At 40.7% G+C, this 17,222-nt stretch overlaps 1 protein-coding gene across 1 annotated transcript; it reads left to right on the top strand.

The window, feature by feature from the left end:
* Positions 1-1,083: 1,083 nt before the first annotated feature.
* LOC131478587 (fibrous sheath-interacting protein 2-like) lies at positions 1,084-13,535 on the top strand. The gene is made up of 3 exons (XM_058658939.1): positions 1,084-1,134; positions 8,139-8,175; positions 11,601-13,535. Exons 1-3 carry the CDS (start codon positions 1,103-1,105, stop codon positions 12,906-12,908), a joined length of 1,377 nt encoding a protein of 458 aa, XP_058514922.1. The 5' UTR covers positions 1,084-1,102; the 3' UTR covers positions 12,909-13,535.
* Positions 13,536-17,222: the final 3,687 nt, after the last annotated feature.

Genomic DNA, 17,222 nt, shown 5'->3' with positions numbered 1-17,222 from the left:
TGTTCTTTATGCAGAGTTGCTTTACTATCCATACTATTCACTACAATTTCCTATGGAGATAAATGACATGCAGACATGTCAGACAGTATTTGGAAAGAGATGAATGACTTACAGATTAATGACAAGCATTGGGCAAGCACATAAACAAGGGTATTCAAAAAGTGTGTGGAGGGGGCAGCATGGTGGTGTAACAGATTAAGTTGTCATGTACAATATCCACATCCCATATCAGAGCGCCAGTTCAAGTTTGGCTGCTCCACTTCTGATCCAGCTTCCTGCTAATGAGTATGGGAAAGCAGTAGAAGACGGCACAAATATTTGGGTTCCTGGCACAAATACTTGGGTTCCCATCCATGTGGGAGACCACGATGGAATTTCTAGCTCTTTGCTTTGACCTCATCCAGAACCGCATTCTGCTGTTATTTGGGAAGTGAACCAGCAAATGAAAGGTCTTTATCTCTCTTCCTCTCCCTCGCACCCTACACTGTCTTTCTGATGCTCTGGCTTTCAAATAGAATAATCCTTTTTTAAAGTTCATGAAAATGCACATTATTTTTAAATTCGATTTCCATGAACATGTTCCGTTATACTGAAGAATTCAGTATCATATAAATGATATTGAATGCTTACTATATACAAGCACTGTAAACTATTTGCTGCAATATGCCATATAGGCCCTGTAGTAACAAAAGGCCGGATAGGGTGCTTCAGGAACATGGGTTAAAAATTCTGAAGCAGATTTTAAGGAGGGATCTCTGGTGGTGTTGACATGAGCTGAGTGAATTTCAAAGTAAGAGACTTAGAAAGAGGAACTTTCGAATTCCTAGCAAAGGAAATAGTTAAGGACAAAGGTTCCGAGATGTGAAAAACTTGATGGTCATGTTGTTGAGAATTTCTGGGGTGCAGAAAATAGGTAGAATGGTACAGTGGCCCCAGATTTTAAGGTCTATTTTATTTTCCCCTAGGAGTTCCTAGATAATGGAAACAGAGCAGTGAAAGCAGACAATGAACACCTAGTAACACATATTGATTACCTTACCAGTATCTTGTAAAGATTACTAACATTTTTTTTCTGTTTGAAAACCTAGCTACCATTCATGAAATGTCTCATGCTGCAAATTCATCAACAACAAAGTAAGTATTTAGGAAAATTGCTAGGTTAATGTTATTTTTAATAATTGCACAGGTGTACTGAGGGCAGATCCATTCAAGCATCCCTCCTCATTCATAGTTGTATGGAGTGAAACTCCCATGAATTGCAAGCTTTCAGAAGTCAACTAAGTAGGCAAAGCAAGTCATGCTCTTGCACCTCTTTCTCTGCTCCTTTGTTCTCCCTTAATTCTATGTTCCCCCAACACCCAAGGCCTTCATTCTATTTTCAGGTAAAACCCTACTATTACCTCTCTTCTCTGTGTCTTCTAGGATTTGAATCTATCCTTTTCTCCTCTTCCTACTCAAATATGCACCTTCACTTTTCCTTTTTGAGGTTATTGGTTGCCTAATGCTGTTAAATATTACAACATAATATTAATGACTTCATCGTTTACCCCCTCCTAAGGGTATTTGCACTGTAATCCAAAGTAGCCCATCTCTAATAAAAGAATATAGAGACCAGTGCAGAAAGATTTTTTCCCCTCAAATCTTTGTGCCCAGCTGTTCTACTGATAATATGCTGTTATCCCCAACTTAGAGTAATATTTCATACACACTAAATAACTCCCAGTGGAATGCACACATCCTGCACTGTCATCTTTTAATCACTCAGCAAGCCAAGTGATACACAAGATAGGTTTTACAAATCCCCTACGGTGAAAAAAGTTGGGTAAAATAAAGTAGCACATGGTGGTAACATTCGTACCAAGCATCCTGGAAAAGAGTTTCACTTAGGACTGGTGGAAATCAGTTTCTCTGACCTACTGAGTGCTCATGGGATACAAAAAGGCCTAAATAAGATAACCAGCTGGTAAAATCTTATTCACTGTAAATCACTCTAAAGTAATAAGGTTGACATAGTAATTATTGTGTATTGTTATATGAAATGTTCATTTCAGTCTCCATCTCCTCTCCCTTCACCTTCACTACAGAGTTACAGAATTCCTTGAACATTTTTAATAGAAAATGCTCTGTATACCTTTTATGAAAAAGAAAATAGCTTAGTTATGATGAGCCCCATGGATGATTTGGAGCTTCTTCGTTATCCCTGCATAAACTAAACTAAACCAAAACCTAGCTAACAGCACCATCTGGTCTTGCTGTGCCCACTGCAAGCATGTCACTCTTCTTACCTTACACACAGATTCACAGCCTTTGACTTAGTCTGCATGCTGATGCAGCTCTCAGGTCCCCAAAGTTCAACTGTGGACGTTTCACATCTGTTCGCACTATCCCCTCTCTTCTCACTTCTCGGCAGCTTAGTTCTGAGGTTGTGTGTGTGTGTGTGTGTGTGTGTGTGTATACAGACACACTATCACAAAGAATCTACACAGTAAGCTTAATAAAATAGAATGAAGAACCAAAGAAATCAGATCAAGAGAAAGTGAATGTGACAAGATGTTGGTGGGGATAAACAGTTGCAAAAATAAAGGTTTACATTTAGATAAATGAGAATGTGCTTATGATAGGGCTATAAGAGAAGCGGAGTAAACAAAGCAGTGACTGTGTTGCCCTGAAAACTGTGCCCATTAGCTTGTATTTCTTTCAGCTGGTGACAATGAAACCAAGCCAACATATCTGTTGAATGCCTTTGAAATGCAAGATAGTTAATTCACAGCCAGCCTTAGAAATACATTACTGATTTGTGACCTGCACAAAAACCACAGATTCAGAAAAGAGAGACAGATACATAGATCAAAGCCATGTTAAACTGGAATCTGTCTTCCAGTCATTTTAATGATGATTTTCAAAGTTTATTTATTTTATGCATACAATTCTAATAATTTTTTCTGTATAATTCATTACCTTGCTTCCACCCACCAACCCAACTTCCCTCTCCCTTTCTTTCTCACTTAGGCCATTCTCTCCTCCTTTTGCAGAGGAGCTGGCTTGGAACAGGGCTGGAATCAGTCAGTGTCTGTGTGGAAGCTGGCATTGCAGGAGACAGTTTTAGCTGCTATGGCAGCTCAATTCTTTAATCTATCTGCTATTCTCCTACATCACATTGAGTTTCCCTACAGTCTTACATGGAAGCATAATTTTACCTTGGTTCCTCATATTTCTTGTATCCCTACATTGACATCTATGCGTAGGATGTAATCGTCTCTTACTGTATGTTTTGTTTTGTAAAATTGATTTAAAAGGTGAGGAAATCACAGAAACATATTCAGTGATAGAGTGGGCAAAGTGAGGAAAGGTAGGAGAGAGATGTTTCTACTTTCATCTTGTGTCCACTGGAACAGAAAGGGTGCCTGTCCCATTGCATAGCTTCTCAAGAAACTGGGAAGGGGAGTAGCTACATGATACCACCTTCCAGTCCCTGGGTGAGGGGCAGTACAGCCGGGGTAAGGGATCATTTGATTGACAAGTAGGCAGACTGTATTACATAGGGTGGTGGAAGTATGGCTTTCAGTTCGTGAGTCAAAGCTTGCTACCTGTCCTATTGCTTTCCCTCCCCAGATTTCTAATCCCTATTCTTAAGGGTTGCTGAAGGATGTAATTTCATCTCATCTCCTGAAGCTACTTTCTGCTGATCTGGGGTGTAAGCATTGTATGCCCTAGGTTTGGAAATCTCTCCTTGTCTCATCTAATGGATCTATCTTACAAGCCATAGAAAGTGTAGTTGGTGCCAACAGCTATGTCCACTGCATTGTCATTGCCAGTCTGAGAAATCTCTGGTCTGTTTTTTTTTGTTGTTGTTGTTGTTTTTTTAAAGATTTATTTATTTTATTACAGTCAGATATATGTAGAGAGGAGGAGAGAGAGAGAGGACGATCTTCCATCCGATGATTCACTCCCCAAGTGAGCCGCAATGGCCAGTGCGCGCTGATCCGATGCCGGGAACCAGGAATCTCTTCCAGGTCTCCCACACGGGTGCAGGGTCCCAATGCATTGGGCCGTCCTCGACTGCTTTCCCAGGCCACAAGCAGGGAGCTGGATGGGAAGTGGAGCTGCCGGGATTAGAACCAGCACCTGTATGGGATCCTGGTGCGTTCAAGGCGAGGACTTTTAGCCGCTAGGCCACACCACCGGGCCCTCTCTGGTCTGTTTTTTTGAGGCAGCATTTGAGGGTCTTAACTGGGCTACAGGAGCATGGTGGATTATTGATACTGTGCTCTTGGGCATGACCCTCTATTCTGTGTAGGAGTCCAGGTGGCACAGCATGTGCTGTGAATTCTGATGCCAGAATGCACACCCTGGTCTCTGTCTCTTATCTTGTATATCTTGTTGTGTCTGGGAACAACAGGACATGAAAAGCCCTTGTTTCTTGAGAACACCATAGGCCATCAGTGTGGGGGGATCCCCAGCAGGACCCCAGTATCAGACCCTTGACATAGCACATTCGGACTTGTTAGGTTCTTTCTCTGCTTTTTCCCAATCAACACAGTGACAGACAATAGACCCAACCTGCCAGGGCTCCTCAGATGCCTGCGTGCCAAAGACCATCTGTAGCCATGGATACACAGGCCAAGTTCGTGGCCAAGCTCAGTGGTGTGCCATGGGTGTGGCCTAATAAGGGTCCCAGTGTCAGGTCCCTGGGACCAGTCCTAGGCCAGTGCTTTGGCACACCTTGGATGTGACCTGCCTAGGATCCAAGTGACCCCTGACTTACCTGTTCCTATACCAATTTTTGGCACTCCATAGTTGTGGCCTGCATAAGACCCCAGCATCAGGCCCCTAACCTTCCCACTCTTAAACTGGAGTTTTTGCACACCATGAGTGCAGCCTGGTCATAGGCATGCTTTACATTGCCTTCTCCTTTACACTGCCTGGCACAGTGCCCATGAGGAGAACTACTCTTCTGGACAGGATCAAACATGTCAGCCACCTTATGCCATCTCTCTGTCTACTTATTAGGATTCTCAGTAGAGCTTCCCATTTCCCCTGTTACCTGATTTAAGTCCTGCATTGTAAAGGGATTTACAGTTTTTATAGGGCTGTTTTGGTCCTGCAGTCTTTTATTGGGGAGTACATTGTAATGGCTTTTATGCTGGAGGCTAAGGGCTGCATGACCCTCTGAGAAAATGGGAAAAAAAAAAAAACTAGCAGGTCGGACAAGGAAGCAAAATTGTCCATTTTACTTTTGTCTCTCTAGCCAGCTATGGCTGCACAACTGGAAAGACTTATGCATTGTGATGTTTCTCTACCCCATACCCAGGCAATTTAACCGTTCGTGCCAGAACACAATAGGTAGAGGAGGGCTGTGAGCAAGGATGGAAGTGTAGTGAAGAAATAGCTCCCTGTGCAAGAGCCGACTGGGCTTAATCACATGCAAAAGGCAGGGGAGAGAGTGTGTACTTTTGTGCTACCTCATCATCGCACAGCTGAAATCATTTGCAGGACAACTTCTGTGGTATAAAGTTCTGGGGGAGGAATCCAGTCTCTAGTGGCATCCCACTGACCCCAGAGTACAAAACGTTAAAACTGCATAAACACAATATATGTTTCACATTATTTTATTTTTTGACATTGCATTTTGTCCAATCTAGATTAGCTTCAACAACTGTTACCTAAGTTAAGAATCTCATCCTTTGAAAATTTCAAGGATCTTACTGAACGAATCTTATCAAAGACTCAGTTTAGAGCTTTAAATGTAAAGATTCTTCAGATGTTTAAGCTATTTGGTCAAAGTAAATTCATTTACCCAGAGTTATTTAAATGCAATTGTGAGCTAGATCTAATTAGAGATAATATGATCACTCAGGCATTCTAAAACAGGCAAAAATGTCACCTCCTTTAAGACTTAATTCTTCTGAAGTAAAATTGAATAAATCAATCACAGTTTTCCAAGAGGCATAATATTTTTGTAACCTAACCCAATCATAAAATAGAAACCTGTGATTAAAAAAGATCTGCACAGGACACCAGCCTATGGAAACCAGCCTATATATATATATATATATATATATATATATAAACAAAGAGATACAGAATCAGGTAGTTTTAATTTTGGGGCTTTGAAGATATAGGAGCTAAATGTAGAAAGAGTTGTCTTATACCTATAAATTAAGAGAAAAACTCAAAGGGACATATAATATTTTAACCCCTTATCACATTAGAGTAATTTTTGTATGGCAGGAATTAAGCTATTTTGCTAAGGTATTGTGAAACCCTAGAAATCCAAGGAAACTCTTTAGCCTAGAAGACAAAAATTGCTCCAAGGATTCAATTATAAACATTTTATTAGAATCACACTGTAGATGAAAAAAGACTTAAAATAGACATGATTACAAAAATTGTTCAGCAGTTTAATAAGCACAATAGTATTTTATAGACCTTTACTCTTAGGGTAGTGGCAATCAGAGCTCTATGGTTTAACAAGGCATGTATTGCCAGTTGGAGAACAGAGAAATCTTAAATCAGTTGGCTTTTTTTCCCTTTAATTTAGCAAGTGAGAAAATGTAAAATCTGGGTCATCATGTTAAGGGGGCATTCCCTATCCAGCTAGAAAGAATTTAACTTGGAATTGGGAAAACATGGCCCTGTAGGTATTATAGTTAGGGGTAAAAACAGCAGTTTAAGACAAACCAACTTAAAATTAGCTCTAGTTTCATTTGAAAATATAGGGACAAAGAAATTGAGAAAAATGAGGCACATGGCACAACTTAATAGGGAATAAATAAGGATCATGGGGCTGACTAAGGTCAGGAGTTACATTTTGGTTAGCTAATAGGTGCGACATCTCCTCACCCCTCTTTCCTCTCTGCACATTTGAAACTGAGTATGAGGAGGGACAGGAGAGAAATAAAGTAAGAGAATGACTCTGTGGGAGTGGTAAAACAGGACTTTGGCTGAAAGGCATAGTGAGAAAAGGTCAAGGTGGCTCGTTCAAACAAAAGTGGGCTAACCTCTGTCCATGAAACATTGGCAAAAAGACTTTGTTTGATATTAGCCAAGTCAGAGAAACTACCTTGATATTGCATATGATCAAAAAGTATACTTTTTATCCATTATCATTGAATAATCATCCATAGATCTTTTTCTGTTGTGTTACTCTGGCAAGGAAACTAGATGTGAGGATTTGATTAGAAAGGAATTTATTAGAAACCTGTAATTAGAGTAGATATTTGGCATAGTGGTTAAGTTACTGCTTGGGACACCTGCTTCTCATATTGCAGAGCCTGAGTTTGAGTCCCAGTTTTGCTTCCAGTTCCAGATTCTTGCTGATGCACACCCTGGGAGGTAACAGATAATGGCTCAAATACTTGGGTCTCTAATACCCATGTGAGAGATCCAGATAGACTTTTGGGCTCTTGGCTTCAGCCTCGTCCCGCCCTGTTTGCTTTGGACATTTGAACAGTAAACCAGTGAACAAGATAACTCTCTCTCTCTCATCTTTCAGATAAATAAATTTCTTGAAAGATGCAAAAATGTGATCAAACAGAGTACTCAGAAAAAGACTAGCCCATTCCCTCTCTCTTCAACACCATATTCTTCCAAGACCACTACAAAATAAACATGGCTAAAGTGTACTCAATGTGTCATGTCAGGGAATGGTAATGTGGCATAACAGGTGAATTTGCTGGCTGCAGTACCAACATTCCATGTGGGTACTCATTCAAGTGCTGGCTGCTGTAGTTTCAGTTGAGCTCCCTGCTAATGGCCTAGGAAAATCGGAAGATGGCCCAACTGCTAGGGCTCCTGCCACCCACATGGGACACTTGGAAGCCAGGGGCACCTGGCTTCAACCTTGAATGTTGTGGTCATCAGGAAATACACCAGCATGTGGAAGATTCTCATTCTCTCTCTCTGTCTCTGTCTCTCTCTCTCTCTTCCTCCCTTCCCCTTTTCTCTCCTTCTCTCCCCATCTCTCCCCCCTCCCTCCCTCTCCCTCTTGTGCCCACCTCTATGTCTTCCTCTCTCTCCGTAACTCTGATTTTCAAATAAATAACTTTTTTAGAAAAAAGTGCATAATGTAAAAATTGATGAAAACTCTGTAAATTCTAAACCTTAAATAATAAACTCAATCTCTCTTAACGTTTCAGACAATGGGACAACTGTCAAAATCTCTGTCAAGAAAAAGTATGTATGATACAATTCAACCGTTAAAGCAATTCAGTAAATATATTGTTTATTATGGTGTATGAAAAAAATCTGTTTTAGAGAACCAGCAATCATTTGTTGACACTGTTCCAACTCCTTGCCTTTTTCTTTTCCTTGATTTTCACTGTTAGAGTTTTTCAGGGAAACAAAGTTAATGTTAGAGAGAATGTTGGCCTTTTAGATAGGGTGCTGAAGAAGGCAAGCTGGAGAATCTTAGGAAGTCTAGCCTCCGCAGGGAAAACACCAGACACCATAAACCCATTCCATAATTGAAAGTCATAATAAGAAATCCTTTGCAGACCACTGCAGTCCTGGCTCAGGTATAGAGTGTCAGGCAGGTAAGCCAGGACACTGTTACTTAATTGGGGGCGGTGGGGGGGGACTAAGAAAAATCTGAGGTAGGCTAATCAATTAAAATAAAAGACTTAGTCACCCAAGAGCTGGAACTTCTGCCAGGTAAATATTAGAGTATATTGGATGAAGCTCAACTCTAGAGCTAGACAGAACAAACATGAGCAAGTACAGGATTACAGGGAGTAGCACACTGTTAGGCATTGTTCTATTTTTGTTCAATTCATAAACCATGCAGTAAACACAAAGGCAGCACAAGGATATTTCTTAGTTTAACAGGATATAGTGACCCTGTTTTATATAACAAGTTTGGAAATATTTATTCTTAACTGCTCTAGGAATAAAAATGTAGATCTGCTCTATGTGATCTCTGATAATAAGAAAATATGTAGTGAAATTCTTAGTACATATATATTAAAATATAATTAGACCAAGAAAGTAGGTAACTTCCATATTAACATTCAAATATTATTCTTGAAAATATTTGAGTACATATTATATAAAACCAGGTGTTTATGATTTTACTCCTGTGTATGTTTTTCAGACTCTTTTGCCAATGTTCTTATCTTTGTAGTAGATTTTAAAATGCAGTTGTAAGTTAGATGGTGGTAATGGTTGCACAACATTGTGAATATATATAACAATGCTGAATGGTGCACTTTAAAATGGTGATTTATATGTCATGTGTTTTATTACCACAAAGAAAATCTGCACTGAAAGCTGTGAAAATTAAGAGTGAAACAAAATACCTGTTTTCTAAGCAATCTCTCCACTCTCAATGAGTTGAGAGAGAACATACAATGGTATAGCAAGGCATTAAGTTTCCTTTGAGTGTTGGCCTTAACCTGAGCGAGATGGCGCTAACTTCAGACATAACTGGAGGAGGGTTGTACAGCCACATCACGGAGATCCATTTACTGTCTCTAGTGCCCAAATGTCAGGTGTTCAACCAATACTACCATTGGCTTGCAGAGCTCCTTTTCTAAAAAACAAAAAATTGAAAAAAGATTGATCTTTTATTATTATAGTTCCCTTTTAATTTTATAACCATGCCAGTTTGAGAGGAACCTAAAATGACATTAGCACAATGCTTTTTTATTACTAAATATAACATTTCAATCCAACCCATAGATCAAGAAATAGTAGAATATTTAAAGAAGAAATTCTAGGATACTTGAAAATGTTCAGGGAAAACTACGATGGTGAGGTGGTCACAGAAGGTGGCTGGGAACTCGCATTTACTTTTAACATATTGGTTACTCATTACTATGTCAATTAATTCCATAATGATGTAAATTTTTGCTGATGGTATGTTGGAGCTTTCAATTGACTGGGATGATACTCTGCTGGCTCTGTCTTCAGACCAGAGAGGGTATACCTAAGAAGCCGTTGAACTTGACTGGACAATGAGATGCTGGACTCTATGTTTGGTATACGCTTGCAATGGGGGAATCTCAACTGAACTTGAGCTGTGGTTATGCAACAAGGTGGAGGAATCCACCATGGTGGGAGGGTTTGGGGAGGGGTGGGGAGAACCCAAGTATCTATGTAACTGTGTCACATAATACACTGTAATTAATGAAGTTAAAGAATAAATAATTAAAAAAAAAGAAAGTATGAGTTCATGTGGGAGGGAGTTAGCACTCTTGGTCTGACTTCTTGTGGGTAATAATACCTGAAAGTACATACAATTTTATTGTAGGGAAGAGGATTATTATGCTTCCCGAATAGATCTATAACAAGTGCATAATCCAAAAAATACATAAGCAGATACAGGGTTTTTCAGATGCACCTTATGTGTCAGCCCCAGAGTCAATTTAAAACTATGGCATGAGCACAATACTGAGGAAGTGGTCACGCAAGCCTGGCTCCTGAGTTTCCATTTCTGCTTAGACATTAAGGACCCTAACCACCATCTACTACTGTACCTTCCTGGCTTTTTGAAACTCAATTCTAGCTCAACACTTTCTCCTACCCACATCAGTGTGTTTCTTCACTTCATTATCTGTCCTCTACTTGCCTGTCAAGACAGTGTGCACTGATGGTATTTTTTAAAAGCAGGAAAGCTCAAAGCCCATTCATTCATCCTAAAGCAATAATGTCAATTGGTGTCCGTCAATTAATCCTTAATAATAAGCTGTGATCACTTGATTTTTTTTAAAGATTTATTTATTTTATTACAGTCAGATATACAGAGAGGAGGAGAGACAGAGAGGAAGATCTTCCGTCCAATGATTCACTCCCCAAGTGAGCTGCAACGGCCAGTGCGCACCGATCAAGAAGCCGGGAACCAGGAACCTCTTCCAGGTCTCCCACACGGGTGCAGGGTCCCAATGCATTGGATTGTCCTCCACTGCTTTCCCAGGCCACAAGCAGGGAGCTGGATGGGAGCTGCCGGGATTAGAACCGGCGTCCATATGGGATCCTGGTGCGTTCAAGGTGAGGACGTTAGCCGGTAGGCCATGCCGCCGGGCCCCACTTGCTTTTATAAACAATTTACAGAGGAAAGCATCAGTGGCACCAAGTCTTCAGTTTGGCCCCGGTCTTATTGTTTCCCTTACATACTTGCTGAACACAGGCCTAAACAGGAGGTTATCTCTTTAAAGGCCCGTGAATGCTTTGACCACATAGCTTCATGAAATTTGTTAGATGTAGTCTGGTTTGTATTTTTTTAAAATAGCACATGAATTATAAGCATATTTTAATTTCTTGTCAAAGCATTTGTTTTATAGGAGACTAGTCATGCTCTTAGCTTTGTCTTTTTTAATCTGAAAATTATATTTCCTGGTAATAAATGCTAAAAATAAAACTTCCAAGGAATTTTAAATTAAAGGGAATCTTGTTAGAAGAATAGATCACAGCCACAGAGAATAAACCAACTTGAAATTCATATTATTTTTTAAAGATAACCTTTCCTGTATCTCCTCTGTGTACCATGAATGTATTCTAATTATGAATTGTTTGATATATGGAATTAAAGGTCAGCCTTAATCTCTAAAATAGAGTGAATTTATGTTTGGTTTTCCTTGTGTCCTTGCTCAACTTCTTTTCAGGTAATCTTTGAAGAACTGAACAGTACAATTCATAATATAATGGCATGGGTTGTGGCATCGGTTACCAGCGTATTATACCCAGTCATCACAAATTCTGAAGAAAGAGTGAAAAGCAACACATATCCAGTATCTGCTGAGTCTGCCCCTTCTTTAGATGGTGCAAGTTGCTGTCACACATGCAGTGACATGATGATATATACAAGAACTAAGACATTTCAGAGAAAGCCCTATGCAGAAGCATTTGACAGGTCAGTGGAACAACCAACCACAGCTTTGATACCATCATCTTTTTCTAAAGTAAGAACCCCGGGAAAAGCTCAATCTAAAAAAAACTCGTTTATGCCTGCTAAAATTAAATTTAATGAGGCTTTGGAATACCCAGATCTCAAACTCTGTAAATCTGATACTCAACTTTTTGCGTCAACTGAATGCAAAACAAAGAAAGTTAGGAATGCTGCTACTGAAACAGCCAACCTAGAAGACTCTCTGTCCTCAGATGGGGAAACAAAAGACAAAAATGAGAAGCAGGAGTTAGTGAATGCTTTTGCTGACTTTAAATATTACATAAAAGAAGAAACAGAGTTGATTTTACAGAAAATTTTTGAAGAATTGATGTTCAATCTAACTGAAACCATTCCTACCCTATCTACTGCTGTAACTGATCATTTTTTTGACCAAACTGACAAGGACAGTGAAAAGTTGCTTGATGATATTGATATCTCCACAGCAGCTGATGAAATTGTGGGAACTATACTTGAGAAATTAAAATATGCAGCTGAGAAAAAATGCATCAAGGCATTTCCACAAGATTTGTCAGTTCACTTTAAATCGGACTCAGCAACTAGTGAAGAACATTCCATTTGCTGCAAAGAAGTTCATTCAGAAGCTTCACTGCCTTATTATTTTGAGAACATGGGTAATCTTACAGAAGATATAGTTCATGTAAATTCACAGAAGCTGATGCTTCTTGCACCCTTTAAACAAAATCAACTAGCTGATCTTGAAGACATTCCTAAATCCTCTTATCAGTTACATATGAAAGATCCAACATGCACGTTTTTTCAGCAGATTGGCAAAAAGAAGTCCGGTGCAGAATCTGAAGCAGCCAGTTTGACTGCTGAAGGAGAAATACAAAGTTTTGTGTCAAATATTTTATCTCATTCCTCTCTACTGGTCAATTTAGAGGAAGCGATCTCCACTACACTGGATTTTGTGCAAATGGGGCTCAATGATGAAAGGCTAACTGCAACTAAAGAAACCGTTCTCATTCTTCAGCTGCTTGATGATATCTTAACTCAGCTACAGTAGAAATCAAGGAGAACAGACATCAAAAAGAATAGACAGCCTAGATTGAGCAGTACTTGTATCACTGAGAAAATGGACTTATTGGTGATGGGTTAGCTTATGGCCCTAGAAATAGGCAACAACTTCCACCTACTAATATCCATGGCATAGTACTTTATCCTGAAGATGAAAACGAAGGAAACAAAATCATAGAAAAGATGCATATTTTCATGCATCAAGGATGAGAAGACAAACTTACAAAAACAGTTTCCTAATCATGAGTCAACAAAGAAAAATGCTGATCTTAAATACAAAGGAATGACCAATTCACCTGTCAAGCTCACTTGTCAACACAAAATGGCAATTAAAGATTGGGAATTAAAGACTGGATTTTCAACTTCTAATCTAAAAAACCTATTTAAAGACACACCATGTTCGAACAGAGATGCTGGGATTTTTCAGTTGACATGAAAAAAAATCAAATATGGAAGGCCTCAAAAGATGTAATTGAACATATTTTAGCAGAAGTACTTGAAGATACATCTGTAGTTTTAGATCAAGAAACTACACCTTTTATTCATAAAAATAATCACATGATTCATCACATCAAGAACTGGTGGACTAGTTGGTCACTGTGTCAAAATTAATACAGTAGCTCATGAGGTAACAGATGATATGTTAAAAATATTTCACATGGCTTCAAGTTACCTCATCAATGGCACTAAATATTCTATTGGCTCATTAAAACATCCATCTTCTGTTGGTAATGCTGAAACAGCAAATAAAGATCCATTAAAGTATGTTATCTACATTTAGTAACTATGTATCTACACTTGGTATCAATCCTGAGGACAGCCTTTGGTTAGAAAGTAATGAATCAACATCTGACACAGTAGTTAATATTAACGATAAGATTGCTCACATGGTTTTTAAGAAATTGAAGTAATTTCTTTGTAGAAATTCTCAAAAATGCTTTGAATCAGAGCTCTATACTAGCACTTTAAAGCTTATACTTAGTGAGCTTACTAAGCTTACTTAGTAAGCTTATACTTATTCTGCTTCGACCGGAACTTATTACATATACAACTAATGTAGTAAAAATTGTTCTGGAAGAGCCAGGGTGGGTGTAGAATGAGCTGGGCTAGGTATTGGCTCCTGCTGAACCACATGAGATATGTTTAACCATGGACCATGTGTGCCTGGGCTACAATATCCAACAATAAGAACCAGATTGGATATGGGCCAATTGGGCAAGGACACTGTTCCTGCCAGAATAAGAGGTAGACAAAGTCAACATGGGCTAAGGACCTACTTGTATGTGCAAGATCTGCCACTGGGAGGAGACCTGAGAGAAGAGCTTGGGGAACTCCTTTGTCAGGACACAAACTCTGTAGATCAGCATAAGAATCAATCAAGGCAAGCAGCAGCCCAAATCAGGCTAGGTTACTTTACCCGCCAGCATACATGTGGGTTAAGTCAGGGGCCGGCCAAGCTGACCAGTTCATAACATCCACTGGGAGATCTGAGAATCAGGAAGGGGTACAGGAGGAGCTGGATTGGGCTGCAACACCAGCCAGTTCACATTGGGGCCAGAACTGGGGGCTGGCTGGGCTGGGCTGGGCAAGACTGAGGCACTCAGAAGCAGCAGCTTGAACTGAGGGCAGGCTGGACTGAGACAGGCTGAAGCAGTTGCTGGTGGATGCTGAGGTGAGATGAGCCATGCCAAACTGGTGTGAGGGGTGGGTGCTGGGTCTGGGACACCCAGGTCACCTGGTCTGGTTCCTTGGATCCTCCTGTATAGTGGGAGGCTGGTTTGTGAGCCCCAGGCATGGGGGTTCCAGAGTGCCCAGGTTGTCTGGCCTGTGTCCTTGGGTCTACCTGTGAAGGACATGCTGGATTATTGAGCCTTGAGGATGGTGGCTCTGGTTGGGCCCGGGTTGCCTGGCCCAGGTTCTTGGGTCCTCCTGTTCGGTGGGTGCTGGGTCCATGAATCCTGGGGGTGAGTGGTCGGGTGATGTCCTGGTTGTCTGACCTGGGTCCTTGGGCCTGCCTGAACTGTGGGTGCTGGGTCTGTGAGCCCCAGGGGCAGGGGTTCCAGTGGGGCCCAAATCATGTTGCTTGGATACTTGGGTCAACCTTCACAGTAAGTGCCGGGTCCATGAGCCCCGGGGGCAGGGAGTCTGGCAGGGCCTGTGTCACCTGGCCTGGGTCCATGGGCCCTCCTTCATTTGCGTTTTCCTCTCTCCTTTGCATTTGGTTTTTATCTGAAAGGAATTCTCTACTGCCAGCTAGTCATTATAGTTTTCCCCCTCATGTCCTCTGGTCTTTGTTCACATCAATTTTTTTTTTCCCTCACATCACTTTGTTCGGGAAGCCTCTTATGACCAGCAAATCATTTGTTGAAAGCATAATGCCTTGGCTGTCAGGGACAGATTTCATATCTGTGGGGTGAGTATATGGCCCAGTGGTTAAAAATGCTTCCAGGTGACAGTATCTGGGTTTGATCCTCAGTTTTCTGCTAATTCAAGTGACAATGGGTCAAGTTGTTGAGTTTCTTCCACTCAAGTGAGAGACTTGCATTGAGTTACCAGCTGTCAGCTTTGGCTTATCCCAGCCCTGACTATTGTCATTTGGGAGGTGAACCAGTTGGGGGATGGGAAATCTCTGCCTCTGTATCTTATAAAATGAATGAATATGTTTTAAAATGTCTTTCCTGGGCCCGATGGCGTGGCCTAGTGGCTAAGGTCCTCGCCGGGATCCCATATGGTGGCTGGTTCTAATCCCGGCAGCTCTACTTCCTCTCTCTCTCCTCCTCCTCTCTGTATATCTGACTTTGTAATAAAAATAAATCTTTAAAAAAAAATGTCAGGAGTTTCCCAACACCTTTCCCTGTGAATCTGCTATACCTCTGTATTTGTGATTTCTGCATAGAGCAGAGGGCCCCAAACCCAGATGCACATTGGAACCACAAGGAAAACATTTTGATTATTCTATTTGAGGCACAAAGACAGAATTGGGGGGAGGGGATAGTAAGATCTTAGATCTACTGGCTTAGTGGGGAAGTTTTCATTTATTATTTTGTTGGATGCAGTTTTATTTTTTTATTTTTTTGAATTGCAAACTCAGATATACAAAGAAGAGGAGAAACAGACAGGAAGATCTTCCATTCGATAATTGACTCTCCAAGAGGCTACAATGGCTGGAGCTGTGCCGATCTGAAGCCAGGAACCAGGAGGCAGGAGCCAGGAGCCTTATCTGGGTCTCCCATGCAGATGCAGGGTCCAAGGCTTTGGCCTGTCCTCGGCTGCTGTCACACGCCGCAAGCAGGGAGATGAATGGGAAGCAGGGCTGCCGGTGCATTCAAGGCGAGAACTTTAGCCACTAGACTACCACGCGGGGCCCTGGATACAATTTTAAACCCATCTTCTCTTTCTGTGCCTTTTTGGACTCCTATATCTCTTATATTTGGCCTTTTAATAGTACCTCTTAATTCTTGAATATTTTTTTAGCTTGACCCAGCTCTGCTTTCAGCTTTTTGATCATTTCCCCATTGTGACAAGAAATATCTTCCAATTCTGAAATTCTTCTGCTTTATTCATTCTATTACAGAGACTTTCCACTGAATTTTTAATTTGCTCTATTGTGTCTTTCATTTCCATTTGGCTTGATTTTGTTTCAGTGTTGCTATTTCCTTTGTGACAAATTCTTTAAATTATTGACTCCTGTATGTGCTTCTCATTGTTGTTAAGAATTTAACATCAGTATTCCCCATTTTCCTTAATGTATTCCTTATTTAACTCTGAAGTTGGCAGAGGCTTTTGCTCCTTTGCAGGAGAATCTTCAGCAATATTCATTGTGCCTCTGTCTTCTTTTGCTCTTGGTCATAGCACTTTTGGCTAACAGATTCTTCTTAGGGCAGGTTTCTAAGCTGTGTTACAAACAGGACTACAGATCGATTTTATTGTGTTTGGTATCCCGTTCTTCATTTGTAGTCACTTGTGCCACTCCCTCCAGTGAGTTCAGGCCTGGGCTCTTGTGCTAGGCTTCCACCAGACTCTTTCCATAGCCTCAGCCTCTGGCTTACCACTCTCCACCTCCTGTGATTCTGTGCTATGACTGCACCATTGCCTGTGTAGCCTTTCTCCCACTCCAGGTTTAAGCAGTGCCCTGATTAGGGATACACCAGCTGTCCTAAATAACTGGTTGTCATGGTGCTGATCTTGCCAAAACCTGCCTACCATTAGTTCTTGGGTGGAACCTGCTGGGTACTATGTTGTTACTGTCTTCCCTGGGAGTCAGTGTAATGCACTGAGCCTGAAATGATTTTGCTTCCAGCTT

The sequence above is a fragment of the Ochotona princeps genome, chromosome X (assembly GCF_030435755.1).
Source record: "Ochotona princeps isolate mOchPri1 chromosome X, mOchPri1.hap1, whole genome shotgun sequence".
Lineage (NCBI taxonomy): Eukaryota > Metazoa > Chordata > Mammalia > Lagomorpha > Ochotonidae > Ochotona > Ochotona princeps.
This window is presented reverse-complemented; position numbering and strand designations above follow the sequence as displayed.

What these genes read in the sequence shown, in the direction of transcription:
- LOC131478587 (XM_058658939.1), top strand. Translation starts at nt 1,103, where the DNA reads ATGTCTCATGCTGCAAATTCATCAACAACAAA. An exon ending in GCAAATTCATCAACAACAAA is followed by an intron (nt 1,135 to 8,138) that starts GTAAGTATTTAG and finishes TTAACGTTTCAG; the next exon opens with ACAATGGGACAACTGTCAAA. An exon ending in AAAATCTCTGTCAAGAAAAA is followed by an intron (nt 8,176 to 11,600) that starts GTATGTATGATA and finishes ACTTCTTTTCAG; the next exon opens with GTAATCTTTGAAGAACTGAA.